At 43.4% G+C, this 14,894-nt stretch overlaps 1 protein-coding gene across 1 annotated transcript in view; it reads right to left on the bottom strand.

Moving 5' to 3' along the window:
- LOC119396472 (neuropeptide SIFamide receptor) overlaps positions 1-7,029 on the bottom strand; it is a 94,424-nt gene extending 87,395 nt beyond the window's left edge. Inside the window, exon 1 of the mRNA XM_037663706.1 lies at positions 6,524-7,029. Within this exon, the coding sequence (XP_037519634.1) occupies positions 6,524-6,977 (454 nt within the window). The 5' untranslated portion in view covers positions 6,978-7,029. The remainder of the gene's footprint in view (positions 1-6,523) is intronic.
- Between the last annotated feature and the right edge of the window lie 7,865 nt (positions 7,030-14,894).

Raw genomic sequence — 14,894 nt, 5'->3', positions numbered from 1 at the left:
TATGGAACCGTGGTCTAAGGTAAGGCACGAATCTTGTGTAGCTTTTCAGCCTAGCCCGAAAAGCTACACAAGATTCGGGCCTTACATGGCGAAGCAAAATACATTTGTTGCAAAATAACTTCATCTATATAAACTCAAGAAAAAAGCATATTGAAGCGTTAAAATATCTACGGGGCGCGGCCAACACGCATATTCCTTTCTTTTGTTCTCCTGCATGTGCTTTGATTTCAAGAAAAAAATTGCATGCACGCAAGCCATAAACCGTCGGCGTGTTTACATGGTTAGTATGAGTAGAATGACTCACTATGAAAAGAAAAAGTGTGCATTACTCTCATTACACTCTGGCAGTAGCGTATATGAAACGTTTTACAGTACTGGCTTAGTTATTTTACCTAAACCTCGCACTTTGGATGATTATTCTCTTGTTGGAATGACCGGGCGCGTACTTATCTTTCTAATGGACGATACGTGTGCGTGCTTGCATGCTTGCGAAGTTCCGAGGGTCTCTTGCCTTACTGGCGATACATTAGTGGTGATACATTAAAGACTGAAACGTCACGTGAGAATCCGACGAGCCGTTTGGCTCGTCGCATCTAATGTTCGTGCTTGTCGAGTCTCCTATGGTGTTGCATAACTCATCAGCCTAAGACACCATCCACTAAGCCCTGGCCAAGCGTCTTCCATCGCAGGCTGTTTTCGCGTCACTCCATAGCCGTGAGTGCGAGCTGGTTCTTTATTTTAGTCAGTTGTTTTTACCCCCTTATTCGTTCATTATCGCTTTGCTCCTGTAAGACTGCACTCAGCAGCTTATAGAGCCGCAGGAGCAACGCCGGCTGACCCTGCGGGCATGCGCTATAGCGGCGCCAGCCGAAGCGCGGCATCTCTTAATCCCCCAACATGCGAAAGAAATGCCTCGCCCTAAATAGGGAAGTGTTTCTATTTCCCTCTCATCAGTAATGTTCCACGACGTAGCGCGCTCATGTAATTTTGCCACATGAATACGTTGATGTTCGGTTCCACATGCAGCACGAACAGCTTCGCACTTTCTTCAACGTATGGCGGTGGTGGTGGTAAACATTTTATTTTCAACGTATGCAAGATCGCTGTGGAGCGCCGAGGGCCACTTGAACAGCTGTGCTCGTCTGTTTGGATGTTAAAGGCAGCGAAACTGCCACGTGCGAGAGTTCAAAATAAGAGAAGCTGCATTTTTTTCTTTATTGTTTTGATGAAATGAATCGTGCATGCTGTCGCTGGAAGCCGCACATAATACAAGAAAGCGTACGCAAAAAAAAAAGAAAAAGTTGTACGACTCTTCCGGGTGAACCGTAGCAGCCCGGTAGCCAGCTTTTCTTTACGCATATTTATGGAAACTAACATATAAACGTGAAAAGGTTTAAACGTCGACACGTACCCCCGCAGAAAAAGGCTCATCCATCTTCCTTAGCTTCACTGCCTTGGAAGCACACACGTATGAAGAAACCAAGACCTCACATAAGGCGATTTAAAAAGATCGCTACTATTAAAGAGTAGTCCAAGCATGTTCACATCTAAAGAGCTTAAATGGTCCAGGATCGTTTGTAAGGAAAGGACAGTACAAGATCTGTAAATGGCCCCTTGGAAAGCACTCGAAGGAATTTACACGAACATTGCGATTAATCTCAGAGTCTACTTGGCATAATTAGGGGCTCCTTCAACAGTAAAACTGCCGCTTGCTCGTGTTGTAACAGTGAAAGCATGCCTGAACTTTTTACGGTCACAGCTGTTCAACGGGGCGGCAAATTATCCTGTAGGGAATCATCCACTGCGTTTCCAGCTGGCTATAGCTTTCTTTCGCCATTGCGCCTTCAGCACTGTTTTCGAGGCTTGCATTGGACGACGTCCTCTTCGTTTATTTCTTCAATTACTACTCCGGTTTTTTCTATCTCTCTTTGTTGTCTCAAGCTCATTGACTCACAAGAAAATAGAAGCGCCTGTCATTTTTTTTTTCACTTTTATCGTTGCTGTTGTTTTTATTAAATAGAGCCGGTTAAATAATTTCCCAATGCCGACTATATAAATGTGTCCTGCGCCTTTCATAAATGTGAAGCGCGTGGCAACGTCAAGTGAGACTTACGCATAAAACTACGTACGACGCGTGCTTCGAGGATTAACTCGCAGTTCGCGCCTCTTGCCCGAACTAACCCTTATGAAGAGGTTCAGAAATTTAAAAGTGTTTTATGCATAGAGAAATAACGACGCTTCACTGGGCATATGTGCTATAATAAAACCTTAATTCCTGCATTGATATATATATATATATATATATAGAGAGAGAGAGAGAGAGAGAGAGAGAGAGAGAGAGAGAGAGAGGGAGGGAGGGAGGGAGGGAGGGAGGGAGGGAGAGAGAAAACGGACATGTCAGTTGAAGACGCACGTATCCCTCTTTCGAAGAATTCGAAAATGAGTGCGCTCTTATTCTGCCATTACTTGTAACAGTCGGCAACTATAGGGCAATATATGGCCGCTTATTAAGAAATAGACAAGCATTCCCTCTTAGAACTTTTTTTTGGGCACATGTCCAGCACACATTCCCGTTAGTAAACTATATGAAGTTCCTAACAGTTAGGCGTTCAGGCCTTTTCATCTCGTTTCTAATTTGCCAGCTACTGGATGGCGGAATGCGATGCACACTGATGTCTAAATTTGCGTCGCGTGCACTGGTTTGGACAGGCCGTGAATGTTTGTTTTGACATTTATCAATGTGCCCCTAACATTCAAGGAGGTCTTTTCCTTAAATCGTAATTATGTATGGGGATTGCAGCCCTTGGGTTGCATAGCCAGGCCGAAGAGCCCGCAGCGACGTGCGAGCTCATGTAAAGTAAGCTTGCACTTGACGCTTGCTGCGATGGTATAGAAAGAAAAATTAGGCGCAGCGACTGGCATATGTCCTTATACATAGTAATTAGTATAAGTGCGAGCAACTGCGATACCTTAAGCAAGGTAGTTAAACGAGAAACGCACTTCCCTTCGAGTTGGTTGAAAACTAGAGTAATTTACTTAAACATAATACATGGAGCCAAAGGCACATGCATATACAATAAAAAATCATCGTATCAACGCAGCAGCTGCATCTAAAAGCGCAATGTCAGCGCAACAGTATACGAAGGCCAGCACTTCCCGGCAGCGGGCAACAATCAATTTCGAATCCAGGGCTGTCATAAGATATTTTGTTTATGCTTTCTTTTCTTGCGTCTCACAAGGCACGCGCCCTTGCCGGCCCCTCGACCAGCCCGGCCACATTCCAATACTGTTCTGTTTTGTTCTGTTCTAACTTGCTCGATGTGGAGAGATTCAGGTATAAGCATCTCGGCTACTCTATTTCACTATGTTCTTCATAAAAACAAAAGAGAAGAAAAAGAAAGAAAGAAGAACACTGCGTTATCATCGCTCTTCACGAATTGCATTGTGAATTCTCGTGACTGGTTGCGAACGGTTTGAAAGATTATTCGCGCACTGCCGATGACCGCGATCAAAATACCAGCAATATTGGCCGACCAACGGAAAATTATTGTTATTTACACACCACTCTGAATGCTGCAGCAACGACAAACTGGCTGATTCACGAAAAGCGAGGAATTCGGGGACTATAATACACAAAGCTTTATGCTTGATCAGGAGGTGTCAGGCAATGGGAAAGCCGGGTGCATTGCTATATTGAAGGTGGTAGATTAACGGTAAACAGATTTTAAGACAGATTAGAAACGCGAATAAGTCTCAGGTCTCAGATCGTGTTCGTGAAGAATAAAATGCGATATATGCGATAAATAAAATGCGATAATTGCATGTAAGAGCAAGATACAGCCAATCTTCATCTTGGTAACATAGCTGGAGAAGCACCTATAAATAGCTTTTGCAAAGGAAAAGCCTCGAGAATTCGGCGCCTGTTGTGTAATTTATTCGCTTAAGGCAAACAAAGTACTCTATAGTGCGAGCCAACTTAACGAGAAAGAATCAGCAAAGTCCAGCGCCACTAAGCCTATGTCAGTCAGAGAGCACAAAAACAGAAAATAAGGCCCAACTCACGGCCTATAAGTCCGAGACGAATACATATCGTGCGTATATGCAGATACAGATACACGCCGAGCGGCCAATGCCGCTTCTGAATAAAAGGCGTTACGGACGCAGAACCTGGTCAGGCCAGCGTCAGAATCACCGAAAGAGGTTGCGTCACAGGCCAGTGGATCTCAGTCAACGGGCCTTGTATCCTTTTGTATGGCACATTTCAGACAGTGCAGCGCGGAGTTCGTCAGGAGAGCCAATTACCAGGTGAAAGGGGTCCTCGAAATGGGGTCCATTATTCTGGGGTGGGAGCCAAGTAAATTGCTCATCGCGGCTGTGCCGCTGTAGAAAACTTGTGCCAGACGAGCGCTGTCCAATGGGATAAGTTAATAGCTTGCTCTGGACGGCTTCAGCTTCCGGAAGCTGATTGGCCGGAGTGGCTTCGTGTTACAATATCTGTCACACGGCCGAACTGGAAAAACTTTGGATTGGTAATCACGTCACGAGTAAAGCGAGCTTACAAAACAAGTGCCCCTGAGGATTTTTATGGAGTGCTGAAAGGCGCCTTATCTACGCTAGTTAACCAATGGCGTGCAACGCGAGAGAGCCAGCGTAAGCTTTGTAGCCCACAACAGGAATACCATTAGGCTCTTTAGGCATAAAAAAAGTGCGCGTCATTACATGCACTAGAATGGATCGGTAATTGTCAAAGACGCTAATTTCAAAGCTGATTTTACATCCTGTGCAGTAAATAGATCTGCGGGAGAACATATATAGATAGTATGCAGAGTAGACGTTATTCATATGGGCAGTGCCGAACGAACGCAAGGCGCAGTTTCTTTCTTCATGCCATATATATATATATATATATATATATATATATATATATATATATATATATATATATATATATATATATCGGCGTAATGTTGCTAACTGATGTGACGAGCAGTGATCGATTGCTATCATCAGCCAGTAGTACAAGGGCAACCGTTATCATCTTTGCTTACGCCTTCGACCCGTTGTCAGAATAAACACTGCACGCAACTGCCACGGCACATCGGGGAGGAGCTTTGCGCCTGTTCCCACTGTCTTACATGCGTAATCATGCTAACAGCAATTAAACTTTGCAGTGAGATATCTCGGAGCACCGACATGCTAGAAGAATTCTTCCAAGTGGAACTGTGTCGAAACGCGACTGCCTCCAGCTTTTCTATACAAACGTGTCCGCTTGCTGCAGTCATTAAAAATGTATGCAGTTGCACTCAACGTGAAAGCTGTAGGAAGTGCGGAGCAGTGATTCAGCGACGCTCGCGTTCACAGGCAAGCAAGCGCTGGCGTTCCAAACGTGCAGCCTGCTCGGAGTCCATGGCGGGAAAGGAAACCTTCATGGTGACTACGGGCCTGGCTATGTTATACGTGGTTTTACCTGCGTGACGCCAAGTGACGACATGAGATCACAGCATACGACGTCATTCGACAGCGCACATCAGCCCGGGCCACTAAAGTGCTCCGCTATTAAAAGTTGATTGTTCAATGTTAGTTAATTGGGCGCCTGACAGCGATAATTATTGTCTCACTTTGTGCCCCCCTGGATGTATAACTTATCTGCAAAGGTAGTCTTCACGTACCTCCCAGTGGCGAATTTTAAGAAAACCATAAAGCTTAATTCTGAACACCCTGTAGATAAGAAAAATAACTTACTTAATATGTACTGATGGGCTAGTTGGCGAGTCATGATATTTGATGAAGCAGGCGCCGAAGGACACAATCACGCACACATAAAGATTACACAAACTCAAGCGCTCGTGTTTCCGTCATTTTTATGTGTGCGGGATTGTGTCCTTTGTGCGCTGTTTCATCGAATATCAAGAAGGTTAAGGCGGCCAAATGGATGGTTTCAATTTCTAATACCAGCTCTGTTCGCCCACTGAAAATTGTAGCATAGCTGCCTATAACCCTAGAGGTGTCCCCGTAAATGCTCGCCTTCAGGATCACCGATGCTGTGATAGGCTCACTTGAGGTGAGAAATCGATAGCACATGTGAGATTACGTTAGCGTGGTTTTCACGAACAGTATGTCGCTATTGCGGATAAACGTACACAGACGATTCCTTGCCGTGCGATGAAGCGTGGTTAAGCGTTAGTATATGGCATAACTCAATCTTCGGAGGATTTGAAACACCCTGTAGACAAGTGCGTGCCGAGTCGGGGGACACGTTTCACTTCGGTTATTACTAGGCCGGGTTCAAACCACTTACCTTGAGTAGCCGAGGCGGGCGACCTACACGCGGATCCACGGCTGCTGTGAGACGATCCCGAACGAAATTTCAAAGCAGTCGCTCGCACGAAATATGCAACCCCGTGCATATTTCTTGCAACCCCGTGCGTAGTATCGTGCTTAACACATGTCTGACCAAAGGAATCATGCGCGGCCTGTGGCGCTATTATTTTTCTTCGGTGAAAAAAGGCTGAAGGCCACTTACGTCCGAACAAGTGTCCGACGAGGGTGACTGGAAGGCAGAAAACGATGACCATGAGGTCGGCCACGGCCAGGTTGACAAGCAGCGCGTGGAAGGCAGAGTTCTTCATGGACGCGTTGCGGCTCACCACGCGCAGCACGCAGCAGTTGCCCACGACGCCGACCACGAACACGGCCGTGTACGCCACGCAGTAGCCCACCACCCAGGGCGCCGAGTGGCGCAGAAAGCAGGCATCCACCCACTCACCGGCCGACATCTCGGCTTCGGCCGGGTCGCCGCCCTGAGCCGTAGCGGTTGACGGCGGCGCCTGAGGCGCTGCGGCAGTCGCTAGCATTGCGAGGCCCGTTCCGTTGGGTCCCGCTGCTAGCAGCGCGGGTCCACTCAACGCGGGCACCAGTGTCGACAACGTCCAGTGGTAGAGGCCGTAGCAGTGGAACGTCACGTTCGCCTGCCGCATTCGAGAGGACGCGAGCGCTCTCGGCAATAGGCAGGCGCCCCCTTGTTGCCGATGTGGCTCTCTCACAGCTCTTCTCCTTGAAAGCCGCTGCGAGAAATCGGTAGAGCGCTGTGATTTCTACGTGCCAAAAAGCGCCCGCAACCACTGCCGGCTTGGGAAAGTCACTTACTGAAGTAGGAATGAAGCTTACAACGGGCTAATAAAACTTTTGGCAGAGGGATTTAACTGTTTTTTGTAGTAAAAAGGGCCGTGAATTGTCACGGTGTAGATAGACGTGTCAGTTGATTCTAATGAAGTATATAATGAAAACGCTGAAAAGAATTGGCGCACACTTCGCTCACTCCCTCTCAGATCCATCACTAACCTTGAGAACCTGAAAAAAAAAAGGAAAAATATATGTGCGGGTGTGTCGGACTGGTAATGTTGGGCTGGTCTTTTTTTTTTTCTTTCCTGCACTTGTAGTGCCTTTCACGCCATGCTAGTTTAGCGATGACAAAGCAGAGGGCAGCTATATACGTAGATGCCGTGACAGATTCAACTACTGGAGCAGGGAAGTTCTTTTCTTTTTCTGGTAACATTTTGATCTCTGCGTTTAAAAAGTCTTCGAATGTACTCTGCAATGATTATTTTGAATGTTTTTGCTACTTGGCGTTAGTCGGCGACCCACTTTTCGCCGTTATAAGCGTGTTGAAGAAACCACCATATTTGAGATACAAATCCCACCTATACGCGGACGTTCGCGTATAGTCGAAACTTACGCGGCCCGAAAACCAGAAGGTGTTCTCCCATTTGCCTGCGCAAAACTTCTACGCTAGTCAAATTAAAACATTTTTGTTTCGCGTGCTTTATGTTCACTTCTTACGGAAGTTTTATGGGTGCTCTACAATTGGTACCATACTTGAAAGTCTTTCTTTCGCAACTGTAGTTTGCGTTTTGTACGTATTTATGTACACAACTACAATGAATGTATTCTTAAGCGTATTATTTCACAGTTAAGTTAAATGTTTATTATGTTACGGCTAGCATCGTTCTGTGTTCCTGCGACATGTATTCTGCTAAACTCGTTTTAAAGGGGTCATGAAGCACCCCTTGGGCTTGTTGAAAAAAAACATCCTGCGGAAAGATGACACGGCTATGAACTGCTCTGCCAAATATCACAGTCGTGCGCGCCGCGTAAAGGCCACAAGCGGAGCGCGAAGTTACCGTTTCCTCAGGCGCCCTCTTTTCAAACAGAGGCCGGTTCTCACTCTCGTCGGTGGGCGGGCGTCTGCACGTTGACGTCGCGGATCTGCCAGTTTACGTCGCAAGAGACATGGCATGCTTATTGGCCGATAGCCGACATAAATCGAGAGCGGCGTTCGGATCAGATGCGCTTCTTGCCGCGGGGTGCCGCCACTTGCCGGCGCCGCACTCCTCAGTACACGGTAGCCGCACTCGCGCAAGCTAATCACAGCGGGAGAGCGATTGCGTTTCATGACGCGCGCTGACATAACTTCTTTCCCCCGTGCCATCCCTCCCTGTCTAGCTTCTAGTGCGCTCGTCGGCACGAGAAAAGACAGAAAGCGCTGGGAGCGTGCGCCAAACCCCCGTAACTCCGCTGATTCTTGACGGATTCGAGAAATTTTTGCGGCAATCGATTCGGGAGGCAGAAACTCCGATACTGAGGTCATTAGATCATTACTTGGAAAAGTGGTTCATGACCCCTTTAAGAATATAGTCGTGTTTCACGGTATCGAAGGCTTTAGAGAGGTCCAGTGCGAGTACCCCTTTTACATCTTTGCTTGGAAAGTCAATTAGCTGTGTTTTGAGCAGGAGCATGACATCTTGCGTAGAAAGTGAGGGCCTGAAACCTACCATATTATATGGGAATAGGTCATTCCTCTCGATGTAGCGCGATATCCTGTTATGCACTGCATGTTCCGCTACTTTGCTAAGGCAAGAAGTAAGAGAGATCGGGCGGAGGTGATCCAAGCTGGGTGATTTACCTGGCTTGGGGATTAGGACCACTGTGGCCCTCTTCCAATTTTCCAGTTGCTTTTGCCGAGGCGAGATTCGAACTAGTGTTCCCACCGATCCGAATGCGAGCGTCCTAACCACTCGGCTATCCAGGCACGCTGGCAGAGCAGAGCATAGCCTTGCATAGTATAGTACAGCAAGGTGGTGGGGAAGGGAAGTGAGGGTGAGGAGGAGAGATGTGAAGGTCAGGAGGAGGAAAATGAGGATGGGAGAACAAGTACAGAGCGAGAAAGAAAGAAAGAAAGAGAGAAAGAAAGGAAGAAAGAAAGAGAGAAATAAGTAGAAACAAAGGCAAGAAACAGAGAAAATTATAGAAGGCGAGAGACCGACTACACACAGAGAGAGAGAGATAGAGAAACAAACACATAGGAAGAAAGAGAAGGAGAAAGAAAGAGAGAGAGAGAGAAATAGACGGAGAGAGAATGAGATATAAAGCAACATACTAAAAAGGAAGATAGAAAAAAATAAGAAAGCATAGCCATGTATAGTACAGTATAGCAAGCATAGTTCGCCGTGTGGCGCAGAAAACTATCATTTTCATGAACAGGCACGCGCTCTCTTCGTTATCTTCATCATCTTCGTCCTCTTCTTCCTCTTCTGCTTCTAGTCCATCAGCTCTGCTGTGACCCAGCCTTGGGCGACATTCAGAAAGCTGTGCTAATATTTTTTTTTATTTAAACACCCTGGCACACCTTCTGCTGCAATGCAAAGGCAGCAACCCAGCCATACAAGCAGCAGCAACAGATGCAGACCCAAACCTCCTTAGTGAAGCGTGGGAGGCTGCGATCTCCAAGCCGGACCTGGTCGACCAGCGCCAACTCGTGGCGCGGGCTCGGCAGGCGGTCCAGGCCAGAGGGTTCCTGGAATAAGGGACCCTCCCACATTCATTTACTGGACACCTAATAAATGATTTTCTCTCTCTCTCTCTCGTAATGGTGTAGTTGTTGCGTAGTGCTGTGTTTGTGCGCAGTGCGTGTGATATGCTCGTGTGCAGTTCATGTGCAGATGTGGAGTGTGTAGTGGACAAGGTATGCACATTTTTCATTTATTGCCTAACCTAAATAAAGAGTACAGTCCCGTACTTGTTAAAACATCGAAATGTCTTTAGTGCCAACGCAACTTCTTCACACAACTTTACGCAGAATCTCCTCTGGCAGCTGTCTAAGTGATGCTTAAGCGATTGCAACTAATCATGTGATGTTTCCTCGTCGTATGATGCGGAGCTAAGGCGAGTACTGTGCTCCTTATTCCAGATGACGTCCTTTTCAGGTGAAGCTTGCATTGACTGACCTGTGAAGCTGGTGGTGATGGTGTTAAAAAAAACCCTCCTCACTCACAACTGGCGCTCACCAAAGAAATAGTAATTACAACAAAATACATTTTCTTTCAGGGGCTGGTGTTTTAACCAGGGTCCCCGCGGTCCGAAAGCTAGTGCTTTGGACACTACGCCACGCGCCCATGCCTGCCCAATGTGAACTGAACTGATCAAAGCATACGAATGCGTTCTACCAACGATGCAACAAACAATTGGGAAGCAGTACGCTTGCTATGGGCGCTTCATTGATATATTTTATGTTGGTCGAATGAAAGCCATTTTCTCGACAATGCCTGAAGTTGATATCAGGAATTGCACATTTGAGGAAAATTCTGGCTTCAGGAAAATTGAATTCATAACACGCGTTTCCACGATCCCGCGATGGTCCTTTCGCTGGGCCGTTCTACAGGCTGACTGACGAACGCTGGTAAGAACACGAAAGACGCCATGCCGATTCAGCCCGCAAACAGCGTTCCGGGGATGGTCGCTATTTATAATAATATTGAACGCTTATGTTAGGAGGGAGCATTGCGCTATGCCAAAGAAAGAAAGAAAGAGAGAAAGAAAGAAAGAAAGAAAGAGAGAAAGAAAGAAAGAAAGAAGGAAAGAAAGAAAGAAAGGAAGGAAAGAAAGAGAGAAAGAAAGAAGGAAAGAAAGGAGGGAAAGAAAGGAAGAGAGAAAGAGAGAGAGAAAGAAGGAAAGAAATAAAGAAAGAAAGAAAGGAAGGAAAGAAAGGAAGAAGAAAGAAGAGAGAAAGAGAGAAAGAAAGAAAGAAGGAAAGAAAGAAAGAAAGGAAGGAAGGAAAGGAAGAAAGAAAGAAAGAGAGAAGGAAGGAAAGAAAGGAAGAAAGAAAGAAGGAAAGAAGGAAAGGAAGAAGGAAAGAAAGAAAGAAAGGAAGGAAAGAAAGAGAGAAAGAAAGAAGGAAAGAAAGGAGGGAAAGAAAGGAAGAGAGAAAGAGAGAGAGAAAGAAGGAAAGAAATAAAGAAAGAAAGAAAGGAAGGAAAGAAAGGAAGAAAGAAAGAGAGAAAGAGAGAAAGAAAGAAAGAAGGAAAGAAAGAAAGAAAGGAAGGAAGGAAAGGAAGAAAGAAAGAAAGAGAGAAGGAAGGAAAGAAAGAAAGAAAGAGAGAAAGAAAGAAAGAAAGAAGGAAAGAAAGAAAGAAAGGAAGGAAAGAAAGAGAGAAAGAAAGAAGGAAAGAAAGGAGGGAAAGAAAGGAAGAGAGAAAGAGAGAGAGAAAGAAGGAAGAAATAAAGAAAGAAAGAAAGGAAGGAAAAGAAAGAAAAGAAAGAGAGAAAGAGAGAAAGAAAGAAAGAAGGAAAGAAAGAAAGAAAGGAAGGAAGGAAAGGAAGAAAGAAAGAAAGAGAGAAGGAAGGAAAGAAAGGAAGAAAGAAAGAAGGAAAGAAGGAAAGGAAGAAGGAAAGAAAGAAAGAAAGAAAAAAGGAAAGAAAGAAAGAAAGAAGGAAGGAAAGAAAGAAAGAAAGAAGGAAAGAAGGAAAGAAGGAAAGAAAGGAAGGAAGAAAGGAAGAAAGGAAAGAAAGGAAGAAAGAAAAAAAGAAAGAAGGAAAGAGAGAAAGAAAGAAGGAAAGAAAGAAAGGAAGAAAGAAAGAAGGAAAGAGAGAAAGAAAGAAAGAAAGGACGCCAAGAAAGAAGGAAAGGAAGGAAAGAAAGGAAAGAAAGAAAGAAAGAGAGAAAGAAAGAAAGAAAGAAAGAGAGAAAGAAGGAAAGAAAGAAAGAAAGGAAGGAAAGAAAGAGAGAAAGAAAGAAGGAAAGAAAGGAGGGAAAGAAAGGAAGAGAGAAAGAGAGAGAGAAAGAAGGAAAGAAATAAGAAAGAAAGAAAGGAAGGAAAGAAAGGAAGAAAGAAAGAGAGAAAGAGAGAAAGAAAGAAAGAAGGAAAGAAAGAAAGAAAGGAAGGAAGGAAAGGAAGAAAGAAAGAAAGAGAGAAGGAAGGAAAGAAAGGAAGAAAGAAAGAAGGAAGAAGGAAAGGAAGAAGGAAGAAAGAAAGAAAGAAAAAGGAAAGAAAGAAAGAAAGAAGGAAGGAAAGAAAGAAAGAAAGAAGGAAGAAGGAAAGAAGGAAAGAAGGAAGGAAGAAAGGAAGAAAGGAAAGAAAGGAAGAAAGAAAAAAGAAAGAAGGAAGAGAGAAAGAAAGAAGGAAAGAAAGAAAGGAGAAAGAAAGAAGGAAAGAGAGAAAGAAAGAAAGGACGCCAAGAAGAAGGAAAGGAAGGAAAGAAAAGGAAAGAAGAAAGAAAGAGAGAAAGAGAAGAAAGAAAGAAGAGAGAAGAAAGAAAGAGAAAGAAGGAAGAAGGAAAGGAAGAATGGAAAGAAAGGAGAAAGAAAAAGGAAAGAAGAGAAGAGAGAGAGAAAGAAGGAAAAGAAAGAAGAAAGGAAGAAAGAGAAGAAGGAAGAAGAAAGGAGAAAGAAAGAAGGAAGAAAGAAAGAAAGAAAGGAAGGAAAGAAAGAGAAAGAAGAACGAAAGAGAAGAAAGAAGAAAGAAAGAAAGAAAGAGAGAGAAAGAAAGGAAAGAAGAGGAAAGAAAGAAAGAAAGAAAGAAGGAAAGAAAGAGGAAGAAGAAAGAAAAGGAAAGAAAGGAAGGGAAAGAAGGAAGAGCGAAAGAAAGAGAGGAAGAAGAAAGAAAGGAAAGAAGGAAAGAAAGAAAAAGAAAGAAGGAAAGAGAAAGAAAGAAGAAAGAGAGAAAGAGAAGAAAGAAAGAAGGAGAGGAAAGAAGAGAAAGGAAGCAAGAAAGAACGAAGAAGAAGGAAGAGAAGGAAGAAAGAAAGGAAGAAAGAAAGAAGGAAAGAAGAGAGAAAGAAAGAAGGAAAGAAAGAAAGAAAGAAAGAAAGAGAAGAAAGAAAGAAGGAAGAAAGAAAGAAAGGAAGGAAAGAAAGAAGAGAAGGAAAAAAGAAAGAAAGGAAGAAGAAAGAAAGAAAGGAAAGAAGAAAGAAAGAAAGAAAGAAAGAAAGAAAAGGAAAGAAAGAAAGAAGGAAAAAAGGAAGAAAGAAAGAAGAGAAAGAAGGAAAGAAAGAAGGAAAGAAGAAGAAAGAAGAAAGGAAGGAAGGAAAGAAAAAGGAAGAAAGAAAGAGAGAAGAGAAGGAAAGAAAGAAAGGAGGAAAGAAAAGAAAGGAAAGAAAGAAGGAAAGAAAGGAAGGAAAGAAAGAAAGGAAAGGAAAGAAAAGAAAGAAAGAAGGAAGGGAAGAAAGAAGAAGGAAAGAAGGGAAAAGAAAAGAAAGAAAGAAAGAAGGAAAGAAAGAAAGGAAAGAAAGGAAGAAAAAGAAAGAAAGGAAGGAAAGAAAGAAAGAAGGAAAGAAAGAAAGAAAGAAGGAAGGAAAGAAGGAAAGAAAGAAGGAAAGAAAGAAAGAGAGAAAGAAGGAAAGAAAGAGAAAGAAAGGAAGGAAAGAAAGGAAGACAGAAAGAAAGAAAGAAAGAGAGAAAGAAGGAAAGAAAGAAAGGAAGGAAGGAAGGAAGGAAGGAAGGATGGAAAGAAAGGAAGGAAAGAAGGCAAGAAAGGAAGAAGAAAAGAAAGAAAGAAAGAAGGAAAGAAAGGAAGGAAAGAAAGGAAGAAAGAAAGAAAGGAAGGGAAGAAAGAAAGAGGGCAAGAAAGGAAGAAGAAAAGAAAGAAAGAAAGAAGGAAAGAAAGAAAGAAGGAAAGAAGGGAAGAAGAAAAGAAAGAAAGAAAGAAGGAAGAAAGAAAGAAAGGAAAGAAAGGAAGAAAGAAAGAAAGGAAGGAAAGAAAGGAAGACAGAAAGAAAGAAAGAAAGAGAGAAAGAAGGAAAGAAAGAAAGGAAGGAAGGAAGGAAGGAAGGAAGGATGGAAAGAAAGGAAGGAAAGAAGGCAAGAAAGGAAGAAGAAAAGAAAGAAAGAAAGAAGGAAAGAAAGGAAGGAAAGAAAGGAAGAAAGAAAGAAAGGAAGGGAAGAAAGAAAGAGGGCAAGAAAGGAAGAAGAAAAGAAAGAAAGAAAGAAGGAAAGAAAGAAAGAAGGAAAGAAGGGAAGAAGAAAAGAAAGAAAGAAAGAAGGAAGGAAAGAAAGAAAGGAAAGAAAGGAAGAAAGAAAGAAAGGAAGGAAAGAAAGAAAGAAAGAAGGAAGGAAAGAAGGAAAGAAAGAAGGAAAGAAAGAAAGAGAGAAAGAAGGAAAGAAAGAAAGAAGGAAAGAAAGAGAGAAGGAAAGAAAGAAGGAAAGAAAGAAGGAAAGAAACAAAGGAAGGAAATAAAGGAAGAAAGAAAGAAGGAAAGAAGGAAAGGAAGAAAGGAAGGAAAGAAAGGAAGAAAGAGAGATAGAAGGAAAGAAAGGAAGAAAGAAAGAGTGGAAGAAGGAAAGGAAGAAGGAAAGAAAGAAAGAAGGAAAGAAAGAAAGAAAGAAAGAAAGAGAAGAAGAAAGAGAGGAAGAAGGAAAGGAAGAAGAAAGAAAGAAGAAAGAAAGAAAGTGAGAAAGAAGGAAAGAAAGAAAGAAAGAAAGAAGGAAAGAAAGAAGGAAAGAAAGAAGGAAAGAAGGAAAGAAAGAAAGTGAGAAAGAAGGAAAGAAAGAAAGAAAGAAGGAAAGAAAGAAAGAAAGGAGGAAAGAAAGAAAGAAGGAAAGAAAGAAGGAAGGAAAGAAAGAA

The sequence above is a fragment of the Rhipicephalus sanguineus genome, chromosome 1 (genome assembly GCF_013339695.2).
Source record: "Rhipicephalus sanguineus isolate Rsan-2018 chromosome 1, BIME_Rsan_1.4, whole genome shotgun sequence".
NCBI classification, from domain to species: domain Eukaryota; kingdom Metazoa; phylum Arthropoda; class Arachnida; order Ixodida; family Ixodidae; genus Rhipicephalus; species Rhipicephalus sanguineus.
This window is presented reverse-complemented; position numbering and strand designations above follow the sequence as displayed.